General features: G+C 38.8%; 1 protein-coding gene across 3 annotated transcripts in view; it reads right to left on the bottom strand.

Annotated features, from left to right (window-relative positions):
- Positions 1–9,881: 9,881 nt before the first annotated feature.
- The window catches only part of l1camb (L1 cell adhesion molecule, paralog b), a 59,068-nt gene continuing 52,568 nt past the window's right edge, over positions 9,882–16,381 (bottom strand). For 2 of the 3 annotated variants that reach the window (XM_026196670.1, XM_026196672.1), the window contains 3 exons: positions 15,821–15,890; positions 12,497–12,508; positions 9,882–12,403 (listed from right to left, as the gene is read on the bottom strand). In XM_026196670.1, the coding sequence (XP_026052455.1) occupies positions 12,148–12,403; positions 12,497–12,508; positions 15,821–15,890 (338 nt within the window). In that variant the 3' untranslated portion in view covers positions 9,882–12,147. The remainder of the gene's footprint in view (positions 12,404–12,496; positions 12,509–15,820; positions 15,891–16,381) is intronic. The other variant, XM_026196671.1, reaches the window with a different exon arrangement.

Genomic DNA, 16,381 nt, shown 5'->3' with positions numbered 1-16,381 from the left:
GGTAAAATGGTAAAACAGAGACAAGAGGACCAGGTAAAATGGGGAAACAGAGACAAGACGAACTGAGACAAGACGACCAGGTAAAATGGGGAAACCGAGACGAGAAGTACAACACAAAACAAGGAGTCCAGGAGGGAGGTGGACCGGCAGAGGATCAGGTGGAGGGACAGAGGGCCAGGACCTTAGAGGGAAACAGAAAGAAAGACACAGACAAGAAACCCAGGAGGGAGGTGGACTAGCAGAGGATCAGGGGAAGGGACGAAGGGCCAGGTCCATAGGAGGAAAACAGACAGAAGAACAAAAAAAAAAAACACCAAACACAAAAACACAAGTCCAAGAAGGACATAACGTGACACCCACCAGGGCGGAGCAGAAGACCACCACATCCGTGGGGTCAAAGCAGATGTCTCCCAGAGCGGAGCAGAAGACCACCACATCCGTGCGGTCAAAACAGGCGGCCCCCAGGGTGGAGTAGAAGACCACCACATCCGTGTGGTCGAAAGAACAGGAGGACAAGTCTGGTTGGGCAAGTCTGAAACAAAGAACATGAAAAAGTTAAGGGTAGCCTCTGTGGCCACAACAGGATCAGTCGGGTGCTCAGAGAGTTCGACTGAGACGTAACGAGACTCTGGAAGTTCCGTAGAGGCGAGGAGAGACTCTGGTAGATCAGCCGAGCCGAGGGGAGACTCTAGTAGTTCAGCAGACGTGGAGATGCTCTGGTAGTTCATCAGAGACGTGGAGAGGCTCCGATAGATCAACAGAGAAATGACGAGACTCTGGTACTCCCATGGTGTTTCTACTGGGTTCCAGAAGATCAATGCTGACTTGACTGTGCTCATGAAGATTATTGGTGACTTGCATTTGTTCATGAAAATCATTGGTGACTTGTATTTGTTCATGAAGATCAATGGTGACTTGCCTTTGTTCATGAAGATCAATGGTGACTTGCCTTTTTTCATGAAGATCACTGGTGACTTGAATTCTCCCATGAAGAACCCAGGTGACTTGACTCAGTCCTTGAAGATCACCGGTGACTTGACTCTGTCCCTGAAGATCACCAGTGACTTGACTCTGTCCCTGAAGATCACCGGTGACTTGACTCTGTCCTTAAAGATCACCAGTGACTTGACTCTGTCCTTGAAGATCACCAGTGACTTGACTTGACTCTGGAAGGTCAACGGTGACTAGCCCTGACTCTGGAAGGTCAACGGTGACTAGCCCTGACTCTGGAGGGTCCACGAGCACCTAACTCGACTCTGGAAGGTCAATGGTGACTAGTCCTGACTCTGGAAGGTCAGCGGTGACTAACCCTGACTCTGGAGGGTTCACGAGCACTTGACTCGACTCGGGAGGGTCAACCGGAAACTGACTCAACTCTGGAAAGTCAACGGCCACCTGAATCGACTCTGGAAGGTCAACAGGAACTAGCCCCAACTCTGGAAGGTCAATGGTGACTAACCCTGACTCTGGAAGCTTGACGGTGACTAACCCTGACTCTGGAGGGTGCATGAGCACCTGACTCTACTCTGGAGGGTCAACTGGAACCTGACTCAACTCTGGAAAGTCAACGGGCATCTGACCTGACTCTGGAAGGTCAACGGGAATCTGACTCGACTCTGGAGGGTCAACTGGAGCATGACACGACTCTGGATGGTCAACTGGAACCTGACTCGACTCTGGATGGTCAACTGGAACCTGACTCGACTCTGGAGGGTCAACTGGAACCTGACTCGACTCTGGAGGGTCAACTGGAACCTGACTCAGCTCTGGAGGATCAACGGGAACTTGACGCAACTCAGGAAAGCCCACTGTAGCTGCCATCCTCTGCAGAGGCTCCGGGCTGGCAGCCACCTTGTGCAGTGGCGCTGGGTTGGTGGTCATCTTGTACTGTGCTGCTGGCTCAGCAGACGTGACGTGAACAGTCTCTGGATCAGCAGACGTGACGTGAACACTCCTGGGAATCTCTAGGATTTTGGATAGCATGGAGAAATAATCCAAAAATGTTTCAGCGGCCATCTTGGGCATTGGCGCTGGGCTGGCGGCCATCTTGCATCATGGCTACTTTGTGCTGTGGCGCTGTGATGGCGTCCATCTTGCCTCGTGGCGCTGGGCTGACGGCCATCTTGTGCAGAGTCGCTAGATTGGCGGCCATCTTGTGCTGTGGTGCTGGGCTGGCTTCCATCTTGCCTCGTGGTGCTGGTTGGTGGCCATCCTGTGCAATGGCGCTGGGCCGGCGGCCATTCTACGCAGCAGCGCTGGGCTGGCGGCCATCTTGTGCAGCGGTGCTGACTCGGCAGACTTGCGCCTCCTCTCCCCTCTCCGTCCACAATGGTGAGATGGCGGCTCCCATCCGAACCCAGGGTCGACGGGGGGCCATAGTGGAGAGTGATGCTGGACCTCCTCTCTACCACTCACTCCTGAGAGACCTCCCCTGGTCCCACGAAACACGACCAGGCAGGTACCCTCAAAACCATTTCCTCTATCCCGCTCAGTGGCTGCGGAGGAAGCATCAAAAAACATACTGCTGGATCTTAACGATGGAGTCCTTCTGTGACGATCGTGACCCAGAGAGACACAGGGAGAGAGAGAGAGATCCAATTGTAAGTATGTTTAATGAGGTAATCCAAATCGTGGTCAAAAAACAATCCAAGGACAAAACCAAACAAGCAGTCCAAAATCAAACAAACAAATAAACAAAAGAGGGAACAGGAAAGGAAAAGTACAGGAACTCGGAGGACGAGAAGAAAATGACGAATCTCGGGGAATGAGAAGGCTGGGTACACGAAGGGTAAGGACTCCATACAAACAACAGGAAAAGACTGGTGTTTATAGGGAGGCAATGACAATAAATTGGCTGCACCTGGTGCAATTAACAGGAGTGCAATTACTGTGATGACAGGACAAGACTAGAGGAATTCTAGTGCCTACGGTGAAGTGCCTAAGGGGAAGTGAGCCCACTAGTGGACACCCAGGGAAACAGAGACTAGACAGCATGACACCATCATTCATTTTACAACCTAAACAGTAATGTAAGACAATGAGTACATACTGTACATTTAACGTATGTTAGTCTTTTAAATATGAACAATGGATTATACATAACTGGGTCATTCTGCAGAAACGTCCACTTTTGGTATGGCAAAATGTCTTAAAATGTATTTTTCTAACATTTAAACTTAGACCACATTATTATACTTTATGAATACATATAATTGACAGCTTAATTATTTTTCCTTTTAGCTTTTTTGTGCAATTATGTCAAGACCACGTGTACCATTTTTTGTCACTGATGACTTCATCAATATTAAACAATTTTATGAAATATTTTTTCTCATTTTTTCTTTCATCACATGTAGTCAGAGTTGCAGAAAAATAATAAAAATGCAAGAAATAAGCAGATTATGGTTTATTTATTTAATTTGAAATAAATAAATTGTACGGTAACACGGTAACACCTGTGAGACAATGAATCACAAGTGACATACATAAGACCTGATATACTGATCTTCACTGGTGTTACCTTCCTTATGGGTAACACCAGTGAAGATCAGTGACAATTTGAATGAAAAATGCATTTTACAAAATGCCTGCTGTAAGGTATCAAACTAGATGTTTTCAATCATGTTATACACACTAAATAAAGTAGTTTAATCAATTTTTATTATATTTTTATTTATTTACAATTCCTTAACAATAAATAGGTCATACCAGTGACGTCAACTAAAACCTTCATATGAAATTTTCAGTTAAATGAGAAAGTTTATGATAACATTAAAAGAAACGTGGACTTAACATGGACCTTTTTTAAAGATCTTTAGAAAATAGGAAGGAGGAAGTCAAATAATGTCATCAGTGTGATCTTTATTTCAAAATAACTGATTTATGTCAAACGGTAACACCAGTGATATAACTCCAGGGGACCACTGTTTTCATTATACTTTTGTTATATTTATTCATCATTTTGTTCTATTATGCCATTTATATTATATTTTTTAAAGTTATGAACACATTACACATAATACAGCATTTTAAATGGTAGAAAAATCTGTTTTTGACTGCAAAATATAACACTTTCCCTCTGTACATGGCTGTGGGGACAAGCAGTTTTGTGGTGCTTGGAATTCTTTATAATTAATTAAAAGTAAATGTTGCTTCATTTATGGTGCATGAAGGTCTAATTGTTCAAATAACACATTGTTTTATTGTAAAATATAAAAAAGTGTAACCCTAATGTATTTTTCAATTGTAATATTTCTGTAAAGGCTCGGGATAGAAAAACTGACATTTCTGTAGAATGACCCAACTATTAACACAATATATATATAACCCCAGGCATTTATTCAATACAGTGGCTAAATTAACGAAAAAATAAAGCATCAAGTGTTGACATTTCCCAACACCATAGCAGTAATGACTTTATGAACTACTTTACTTCTAAAATTTATACTATTAGGGATAAAATTGTAACCATGCAGCCGTTAGCTACAGTATTGCATCAAACAGTGCACTATAGTTCCCCAAGGAACAGTTCCACTCATTCTCTACTGTAGGAGAGGAAGAATTGAATAAACTTGTTAAATCATCTAAACCAGCAACATGTATGTTAGACCCTATTCCATCTAAGCTCGTAAAAGAGGTTCTTCCAGAAGTCATAGATCCTCTTCTGACTATTATTAATTCCTCACTGTCATTAGGATATGTTCCCAAAACCTTCAAACTTATTAAGTTATTAAGCTTTTTTTTTTTTTAACTTCACCCCAAAGAACTAGTTAATTATAGACCGATCCCAAATCTCCCTTTTCTGTCCAAGATACTAGAAAAGGTAGTATCCTCACAATTATATTTTTTTTAGAGAAAAATGGTATCTGTGAGGATTTTCAGTCAGGATTTAGACCGTATCATAGTACTGAGACTGCTCTCCTTTAGAGTTACAAATGACCTCCTATTCTGATCGTGGTTTTATCTCTCTATTAGTGCTATTGGATCTTAGTGCTGCGTTCGACACTATTGAAGACAACATTCATTTGCATAGACTAGAACACTTTTTTAAATAGTACTTATATGACCGCTATCAATTCGTAGCAGTGAATGAAGAGGTATCATATCAATCACAAGTGCAGTATGGAGTACCTCAAGGCTCAGTACTAGGGCTGTTACTCTTCACACTTTACATGTTACCCTTGGGATAAATCATCAGGAAACACTGTGTTAGCTTTCATTGTTATGCTGATGATACTCAGCTCTATATTTCTTCGCAGCCTGGCGAAATATACCAATTTGAAAAACGGAATGCATAGTCGATATAAATAATCTGGATGATGAGTCATTTCTGCTTAATTCTGAAAAAAGAGGTGTTAATTATAGGAACTAAAAACTCTGCATATAATAACCTAGAACAATTCAATTCAATTCAAGTTTATTTGTATAGCGCTTTTTAGAATACAAATCGTTACAAAGCAAGTTTACAGAAAATTATGTTTCTACAATATTTAGTAATAGCTTATAAGTGGTGACTGTCAGTTTGTGCACGTTTGACAGGATTTTTTGAAAAATTTATACAAGAATAATTAATATTTTATATGATGCAGTCACACTTGTAGCAATATTTGTTAGTTCTGTTTGTTGATTCAGGGTTAGCATTATCTGAGGTCCTCTGAGGGTCAGCATCATCTCTCCTCAGGTGTTCTGGATTCAGATAGAGACATCATTAGCATAGCTGCTGATCCAACAAAGTAAAATTAATTAGTTTAACCAAAGCTAAAGGATAAAAATGCGCATTTGATCAGATGCAGCTACACTCACAATTTAAGATACATTATTCAAATGCTTGGCGAAAGAGATGCGTTTTTTAATCTAGATTTAAACAGAAAGAGTGTGTCTGAACCCCAAACATTATCAGGAAGGCTATTCCAGAGTTTGGGAGCCAAATGTGAAAAAGCTCTACCTCCTTTTGTGGACTTTGCTATCCTTGGAACTACCAAAAGTCCAGTGTTTTGTGACCTTAGGGAGCGTGATGGGATATAGTGTGGTAGAAGGCTAGTTAGGTATGCAGGAGCTAAACCATTTAGGACCTTATAGCTAAGTAATGATAATTTGTAACTGATTCAGAACTTAATAGGTAGCCAGAGCAGAGATTGTAAAATTGGGGTAATATGATCATATTTTCTTGACCTGGTAAGGACTCTAGCTGCTGCATTTTGGACTACCTGTAGCTTGTTTATTGAAGAAGCAGGACAACCACCTAAAAGTGCATTACAATAGTCCAGTCAACAGGTCATAAATGCATGAACTAGCTTTTCTGAATAATATGTTTCGTAGCATGGCAATGTTTCTAAGATGGAAGAATGCAGTTTTTGTAACATGGGAAATATGATTTTCAAAAGACAAGTTGCTGTCTAATATCACACCCAGATTTTTGACTGTAGAGGAAGTTAACAGTACATCAACAAGTTGCAGATTGTAATCTACAAGATTCTGTGTAGTGTTTTTGGTCCAATAATTAATATCTGTCTTATCCTAATTTAATTGGAGAAAATTATTTGTCATCCAATCTTTTAAATTTTTAACACACTCTGTTAGCTTAGATAATGTAGAAGTTTAATCTGGTCTCGTTGAAATATATAGCTGAGTATCATCAGCATAACAGTGGAAGCTAATTCAGTTTTTTCTAATAATATTACTAAGGGGCAACATGTATATTGAAAATAGAAGGGAACCTAGGACGCATCCTTGTGGCACTCCATATTTTACTGATAATAAATGAGATGACTCCCCATTTAAGTAAACAAAATGGTAGCGATCGGACAGGTAGGATCTAAACCATCTTAGAGCCTGCCCTTGAATACCTGTATAGTTTTGTAATCGATCCATGAGTATGTCATGATCTATGGTGTCGAACACAGCACTAAGATCAGAGACTAGAAATTAGATGCAGCCTTGATCTGACACAAGAAGCAGGTCATTTGTAATCTTAACAAGTGCAGTTTCTGTGCTATGGTGGGGCCTGAAACCTGACTGAAATTCTTCATGCAGATCATTTTTGTGCAATCAATTGAGCAAACACAACTTTTTCTAAAATTTGAGACATAAATGGAAGATTTGAAATAGGCGTATAATTTGCCAGTTCACTGGGATCTAGTTTCGGTTTCTTTAATCAAGTTCAAGTTGAAATCAGGTGGCGTCTGGTAATTTGTTAATTTAGCCACTGTGCTAAATAAAAACCTTGGATTGTTTTGGTTAGTTTTGGAGTTTGTGTATATGCTCTGCCCTAGCAGTTTTTAGAGCCTGTCTATAGCTGGACATACTGTTTTTCCATGCAATTCTAAAAACTTCCAAGTTAGTTTTTCTCCATTTGCTTTGGAGACTATGAGTTGCTTTCTTAAGATAGTGAGTATTAATGTTATACCATGGCACAGTACGTTTTTCTCTAGCCTTTTTCAATGTGATGGGGGCAACAGCTTCTAATGTATTAGAGAAAATAGTGCCCATGTTGTCAGTCTCTTCGTCTAGTTCATGTTTATTTTTGGGTACAAATAGCAGTTGAGATAGATCAGGTAGGTTTTTTGCAAAAGGTTTTTTTTGGTGGCTGGAAAAATAGTTCTGCCCAGACGGTAACACTGAGACATATAGTTAATATCAGTGATATGCAAGCATGCACGATACAAGGAAATGGTCTGTAACACCATCAGTTTAAGGTACGATATCTATAGCAGTAAGATTGATTCCATGCGATATAATTATATCTAGTCTATGATTAAAATGATGAGTGGGCCCGGTGACATTTTGCTTGACTCCAAAAGAGTTTATTAGGTCAGTAAACGCAAGTCCTAATGCATCATTTGTATTATCAATGTGAATATTAAAATCTCCCATGATTAGCGCCTTATCAACTGTAACCAGAAGGTCTGAGAGGAAATCTGCTAATTCTTTTAGGAATTCTGTATACGGCCCTGGTGGTCTATACACAGTAGCCAGAGCACTGCCTAAGATTTGATGGCTTGATGGCTGCTCTGTCAATTCTTCGTCATCAGTTAGGAACCTAGGTGTCCTTTGATATTTGATAGCAATCTTTCCTGAGAAAGCCACGTTTCTAGCATTTGTAAAAACTGCATTTTTCCATCTCAAAAATATATCTAAACTACCACCTATGCTCTCAATGTCAAATGCAGAAATATTAATCCATGCATTTATGACCTCAAGGTTAGATTATTGTAATGCTTTATTGGGTGGTTGTTCTGCACACTTAGTAAACAAACTACAGTTAGTCCAAAATGCAGCAGCAAGAGTTCTTACTAGAACCAGGAAGTATGACCATATAAGCCCGGTCCTGTCAACACTGCACTGGCTCCCTATCAAACATCGTATAGATTTTAACATATTACTTATTACTTATAAAGCCCTGAATGGTTTAGCTCCACATTATTTGAATGATCTCTTGTTAAATTATAATCCTTCACGTCCGCTGCGTTCTCAAAACTCAATTTGATAATACCTATGAGTGACTGCCTGCAACAATACAGATGGTGGATCAGAACCTAGAAAGGACATCTACTGCCCTGAAAGAGAGCCGAGACCAGGACAACTAGATCCCCTGTAAAGACCTTGTCTCAGAGGACCATCAGGACAAGACCACAAGAAACAGATGATTCTTCTGCACAATCTGACTTTGCTGCAGCCTGGAATTGAACTTCTGGTTTCGTCTGGTCAGAGGAGAACTGACCCCAACTGAGCCTGGTTTCTCCCAAGGTTTTTTTCCTCCATTCTGTCACCGATGGAGTTTCGGTTCCTTGCCGCTGTCGTCTCTGGCTTGCTTAGTTGGGGTCACTTCATCTACAGCGATATTGTTGACTTGATTGCAAATAAATGCACAGACACTATTTAACTGAACAGAGATGACATCACTGAATTCAATGATGAACTGCCTTTAACTGTCATTTTGCATTATTGACACAATGTTTTCCTAATGAATGTTGTTCAGTTGCTTTGACACAATGTATTGAAAGCGCTATATAAATAAAGGTGACTTGACTTGACTTGACTTTGCGAGCTCTACTGGTGGCCGAAAATGGGCAGAAGTGTTGAGACTCTGATTGCCTCATGTTTGACATGTCAGCTGAATGACAAAACAGCCAAGCCAGCACCTGCACCTCTCATACCTGTGGATCTACCTAATGGGCCATGGGAAAAGGTAGCCGTTTGAACATTGATGCAGCTTTAACTGAGGGTGCTTTTGATTTTGTTTGAGGGTGCTTAGCACCTCTAGCACCCCTGTAGAACCGGGCCTGAATATAATGAACTTGTTTGTGTATTTTGTTTGGATGATCTTGCAATACGCTTATTGTGATGTGTTTGATAGGCTCTAAATTCTTACAGTTATATTAAACATACAACAGCAGTTGAAGAGAGTCATTTGTGTAGTTAGATTTGTATCATTTAATTAAAAGCAGTTAAATTCTTGGCCCCCTCTGATTGTATTCTGTTGTTGGGACGGGCCTGTGACATGCCTGAATCAGCTACACTTGTTTCTTGTTCTGCTTTATTTATTTTCATCTTTTAGATGATTTGGTTGCTGCTCCTGAGAACACAAAAATATATCTGATCATGAATGAATGACATATTAAGAAGTGTAGTCATTTTAAGGCTTTATGGATAAGTCATTTTCAGTGAAGTCCTCATATTATGAAAGGCATAATCAATGGAATGTATATTTTAAAGTAAAATGTGTCACACATTATTTTCTGCATAATCAATTTCATTTTATTTTGTTGCATTTGGAAACAGCACAAGCTAGCACTGCGGCACTCGACTCGTCACATTCCTACTGCATCCATCACACCCGTCCGCTCTCAGCAGAGTTCAGAGATCACTCACAGAGGCTGCAATGCTTTGAAATACCACTCTGACTACATTTTTATTCTCATTTTAGTGTGTCAATTTACAAATAGAAAGCAGAGGTAAGAAGAAGCTTACACACAATATGGAGATATCCCACAGACCCAGGAGGGATGTTGATGAGCTTTAGGTCTTTCACAGCTCATCGTATAAAGCCATGCACTGCAATTCCACCGGTTTAACTCAAGTCCTTTTTGTAGGAAAATATATTGTAATGCATACACAAGCTACATACTCTTACATACATTTGTTGTAAATATTCCTAGTATTTAATTTGATTTTAACCAGCCGTTTGCAGCATGATTTTGATCGGTACAATTCAGGATGCTGTGGCATATGCGAGAGAAGACAAATGAGTAAACTCAAAGCTGTAATTACTGTCTGACGATATTTCTACCCGTGCCATTATAAAATGTCACAGATGTATCGCTCTGCAGTCTTCAGACGGGTTGGTTAAGAGGTGATGATGTCGTTAAACTGCAGGCCCATCTTGACATCATCACTGCTTCTTCCCCCAAATGCATTTAATGAAATTCACAACAATATAGTCATTCAGAAGTCCACTAAATAAATTGCATTTTACTTCTGACCTGTTTTCTAAACTAAAGATCAGATTAAGTGTAATAATACTACTAAATCTAATAATAAAGATATTAAATGTGGAAACATACTAAATCAAAGTTGGAAAAGATGACTTACATTCAGATTATGAAGCATCAGTTTGTTCTGTAATTTGTGTCTATTCGCTGCCATCGGCTCGTTATATTGTTCAAGGCTATTTCCTTCAGGCAGGAATATCCCAACTACACAAATTCAATGAATGCCCACACCAAAAAAAAAAAACAAAAACAAAAATTGATGACATGAGACAAATGTGTGATATTATACTGTATGACTGTTATTGTTAGTAATAATTCACTGTACATAATTAGCAATGTTTGAGTGTTAATATTTGCAATCTTACGGACGGATGACACAGACACTGGAGCACAGCAGTTTTTCAGGGTTTGGCCTCAGCGTTACAGCAGAACAACAGGCACAGCCTCACACTACATCAACTAGCCTAGCACTACATCTCATGCTGTTATTTGCTGCTGGAAATCAGATTTTGTTGCTGTTTTTTTTTCTTTTTCTTTTAAAAATATATGTTAGTGTCAAGATCACAAAATTTGGCTTTAGTGCAGCGGCTGTATGTACTTCAAAAAAATTTAACGTAATAAATTGCATCAAAAACACCATTATTTTAAAAACTTACTTGGGCAACGATACAAACGATACACAGTTAAAAGCCCTGAACATTGATTATTAAGACAGAGAGACACATATGGGAGATTATTAATGTTCATACATACTGTTTTATAAAACACAAATTCATTAAGATAACTGTATTACAAGCAAAAAATTTAATAATAAAAAAAAATAAAAAATATATATTATAACTCAAATATATTTGCCTTTATGAAAAAACGTATGTATATACATGTATTTAATAAAAAAAAAGAACATAAGTAAAAGAATAATACAAAAACAATACTTCAAATAAATGTAACGTTTTGTAATCGTGAATGGGAAAATAATGCCTTCAACCCATAATGAATAGTAAAAGGTTTTTGCTTTTCAGCCTTTAAGACCTGACTTCTATTGACCGCAGTGATTTCAGCTGATGTATTCGACATAAGGCATTGTTCAGAGAGGCAGCAAAATCACTTTGTTTTGGTTTAGTCTGAACAGTTAAAATAAAATAATTCTGGAACTGCATCTTAGAATGAAATACTGACCACATCATGTAAAGAATCAGTCTCAGTTCTACTGACCGTTAAAATTCAAAACAAATAGGATTAGTGTGCCACATGAACAAGGCCCAAGTCTGCCCTACACTCTCAAACAGTTGTATTCATGCCTTTTTCCTGTTGTGTCTGTTGTTTATCACATCTTCTTCTGCATAATTTCAGTGAAAGAACTGGCAAAACTTCCAGTGAGGGAGAATTTACAATCCAAACATCACTTGAAGCAGCGAAGTGAGCATTGTAAACAGTTTTCAGTGCTTGAATGGAATGTTGGAAGCAACTGTCCTGCAGGTTATTCGTGTCTGTCGGATGCATGTGTTTCATTATTAAGTGAGCGTGAAGCCGGTGGTTAATGTTGTTTCTTGTGTCATATAGTAACGACTGTCTGTCCTGAAATCAATATCCTGTCTAATACCATCAGGACCCCTCATTCAAATGGTCAAGAATGTGTGTGTGTAGAGGTGGAGCGTTAGTTTGGCCCCAGGAATCCTGTCACAGACGTGGGAAAGCTGATGCTGGGTGGAGGCATGTTGGGATTGACGGGAGATGTGGCGCCCGAGCTGCCGTGACCATTTGGATCTCTGCGTCCACTGTACTGGCCAATGAAGGAGCCGTCCTCATTAAACTGGATGTCAACACTGTCTCCGTAGTCGGCTAGACTGTCATTGCTGCTGCGCTTGCTCTCACAGACAGACTGCTGACTGGTGGAGCACTTCTCGTTATCACTGAAGGAGATACAAAACAGATGCTTGGATAACAGCTGACCAGGAAATAAGAGTACAGTCACGACCCAGTTAGTGAGAGAAAGCTGTTCTTACCTCTCCAGAGATCTGTGTGTGTGAGCGTGAGTATAAATGAAAGCAGAGACATTCAATCAGCGTTAGATGTTAGCAGGGTCACCCCCACCACACATTATATTGTTATTTTCATAAGTTCTTTTCGGGGTTATCAGGAGAAAATGACTCAGAACGCGTATATGCGTTAATCGACTCCAGAGGGTTAAATGAATTGGGATTGCTAGACAAAATTTTTCACTTTTTTTGATGGTAGCTAAAAAATAGCCTGTGTGCATTCCAACTTGTCAGTAGGTTGTCACACACACACACAAACATACAGTATTTACATTTGGAAAGTAGAGCCAAATCCTAACCTGGGGCAGGTGAAATATAAATACACATATGGACTGACCAAGGGACATTACTACATATACCATTGCAGTAGTTCTTACCTAACCAGGGGTGGAAAATCTAATAATGCAGGGTGAACATAATAAAACTGTCCAGAAAAAGGCACAGGTTTAAAAAAAAGGGAAAAGAACTTCCCAAAAATAATCTCATTTATGGGCACCCAGCCTAGTACAAGTTCTGACCGAATGGTATGTAACAAATTAGTTAGCCTGGCATCAGGCTCCTCTGCCTGAGCGGAGGGGAATTTTCTAGAACAGCAGAAAAGCTCTCTGTAGCACCTTGTAGAGAACAATGGTGCCACAAGCAAGACACTGAGCCCACGCACCCATCAATTACCTGTTCATACCCAACACTCTGGAGGTAACTGGCTCAGCATAGAAACTGTAAAATCTCACAAAAAGGTGTTAGGTGTCACCTAGCCTATAGCTCTACAAGAGTTTGCCAGATTAGTGTTGTGCATCATTGCCCAGGCAGAAGCGACACTCCAAGTAGAATGAGCTTATATCTCCCAGGGGCATGGCTCGCCCTACACAGCAAAATCCCCAGTGTTAATTTAACACTCCCCAGTGTTAATTTAACACTCTGAGTGTGGACTCATATAAACACTGAAGCAGTGTTAAAAGTAACACTGAAGCAGAGTTGAAGTTAATAAGATAATTAAGAAGTTAATTGAGTTATGATTAAGCATTACTGAAGATACCTGATGTTAACAAGCAGACTCACAAATGAGAAAAATCACAATTTGTGTGTCACCATTATAGTGGTCAGTGTTTGCTTTAGCTGGGATCTTGGCTTGTAACTTTTTACTTTTAAAGTTTGTTTGTCAAACCAAGAGCATAAATCATCACGTGTTGATGATTATGTTTTAATGTAATTGTTGTTTGACATGAATCACTGAACTCATTTACAGTGTTTTCTCAAAGTAAAACTTCCATTATTGATTGTCACAGCTTTGATTCCACAATGAAAACATCTGTATTTTCTATACATTTTGTAGTTATCTCTCTCAAGTGATTCTGATTTTTTTTTTTTTTTATTAAAGAATTCTAATTTTAGGCACACACAGATAACAATAATCAACGTATGAATCTCAACAACGGTGACAAACAACATATTCAGATAAACAGACCAACTCTGAACATCACAAAACTAGATACAAAAAAATGAACATAAAAACAGCAAAAATAAAATATAGTTAGAATAAAAAGTTAAAAAGACAGTTCAGCTCATAATTTATTCATGCCGCAATGCATGATGGGAGCCATGGATGCGTTTTTATTGGCTACAACATGCTTTTTTGATGGTCACCGTTGTTGTGATGCTCACGCTGATTGCTGATGTCTGTGTGTCCAAACAAAAGATTACTTTTTTTTCACGTATAACTGACTATTAAAAACATGTCATACTATGTCAGAAATGCTGGGTTGCTTACTTTTCTTTTTCACTTAATTTATGTATGCAGTAAAGAAACTTAAACTCAGGCATTCAGGTAACTCTATAACAAATAGCTCAAATCACAATCAATGGCACACATGATTGCCTTTGCTGTGGTCTGTCTGTATGATATAATTCAGTCACCACAGCCACATAAAATCTAAAGATAATAACTGAAGGGTCAAGATCCCAAATAAAGCAAACATTGACCACTATAATGGTGACACACAAATTGTGATTTTCTCGTTTGGTGATTCTGCTTGTTAACATCAGGTGTCTTCAATAATGCTCATTCATAACTCAATTAACTTCTTAATTATCTCATTAACTTCAACTCTGCTTCAGTGTTACTTTTAACACTGCTTTAGTGTTTATATGAGTCCACACTCAAGAGTGTTAAATTAACACTGGGGATTTTGCTGTGTACCTATGGTAAGCAAAGGTAATGGCTAGTTCATGCATTTATGACCTGTTGACTGGACTATTGTAATGCACTTTTAGGTGGTTGTCCTGCTTCGTCAATAAACAAGCTACAGGTAGTCCAAAATGCAGCAGCTAGAGTCCTTACCAGGTCAAGAAAATATGATCATATTACCCCAATTTTACAGTCTCTGCACTGGCTACCGATTAAATTCAGTATCAGTTACAAATTATCATTACTTACCTATAAGGCCCTAAATGGTTTAGCTCCTGCGTACTAAACTAACCCTATACCATGTTACAATCCATCACGCTCCCATCAGAGAGGGTGAAGGTTTTGGACACACACACACGCACACACACAAACATATATATTTACATTTGGAAAGTAGAGCCAAATCCTAACCTGGGGTAGGTGAAATATAAATACACATATGAACTGACCAAGGGACATTAGAGGAACATAGAGGGTCAAGGTTTTGGAGAGTGACTACAGACATTTTTCAACACACCAGCATCATCCCAGACAGTGTAGTTCATTTTACATTTCATTATAATTGACTGGTAACAAAAAATATGCAGGATAACAAGTCACTGCAAGCAGTAGCCAATAGAATGTAATTATATGCCACTAAAATGCAATAGATTGGGGCAAACATGGCAGTATGAGATTTTGTCTCATATTTATATCAAATAATATAATTAAGCAAAATCACATGGGTTTTTTTGTCCCGATTATCACTAGTATAAATGCGATCCTGTTGTCATACAACAGTTCAGTAAATAAGAATATTTTAAGATTTTAGTCACATGAATGTCTAATTTATGTAATAATACATAACATAAAAATATATTGTATCTATTATAAAAATAAATAAATAAATAAATAAATAAATAAATAAATAAATAAATAAATAAATAAATATATATATATAATAAAATCCAGAAATTCAACAATTACTCTCCAGGCCACTGACGGGTAATGAGATATTAAACTCTTCATGTTAGATGTCCCTTGTTACATAATAATCATCACCACAAAAGGAAAATGTCAGAGCTACTTCTGTAAATACACAATAATGTGACATAAAATGCACTTACTTGTACTCTCCAAACTCTCCATCTTTCATTGTACGGGCCCCATTGACCTGATCCTCCTCTTTATCTTTAACTGAAATACAAAAAAAAAAAAAAAAAAAAAAAAAATTAAAATACTTTCTAACAAATTGCCAAAGAGACTATTCTTATTAAAAATTCCGTACATAGGGTGCCTCTGGTAAGAGGTTGAATGGGGAGGAAGAGAAAGTGCTTGATACAGATATATATATATACAGTATTTGTGTATATGTAATAACATTTTTATTTTTTGCCCCCATTTTTCATAAGCTGACATCTAAGAAAACCAGTCAGTATCTGATGTGACCACCATTTGCCTCACGCAGTGCAACACATCTCCTTCACATAGAGTTGATCAGGTTGTTTATTGTGGCCTATGTAATGTGGTCCACTCCTCTTCATTGGCTGTGTGAAGTTGCTGGATATTGGCAGGAAATGGAACACACTGTGGTACACACAGATCCAGAGCATCCCAAACATGCTTAATGAGTGACATGTCCGGTGAGAATGCTGGCCATGCATTAACGTCTCAGGTTATGAATGTAA

Source organism: Carassius auratus, chromosome 21, assembly GCF_003368295.1.
Source record: "Carassius auratus strain Wakin chromosome 21, ASM336829v1, whole genome shotgun sequence".
NCBI lineage: Eukaryota > Metazoa > Chordata > Actinopteri > Cypriniformes > Cyprinidae > Carassius > Carassius auratus.
Note: the sequence above shows the minus strand (reverse complement) of the source record. Positions and strands in the feature narration are given on the sequence as shown.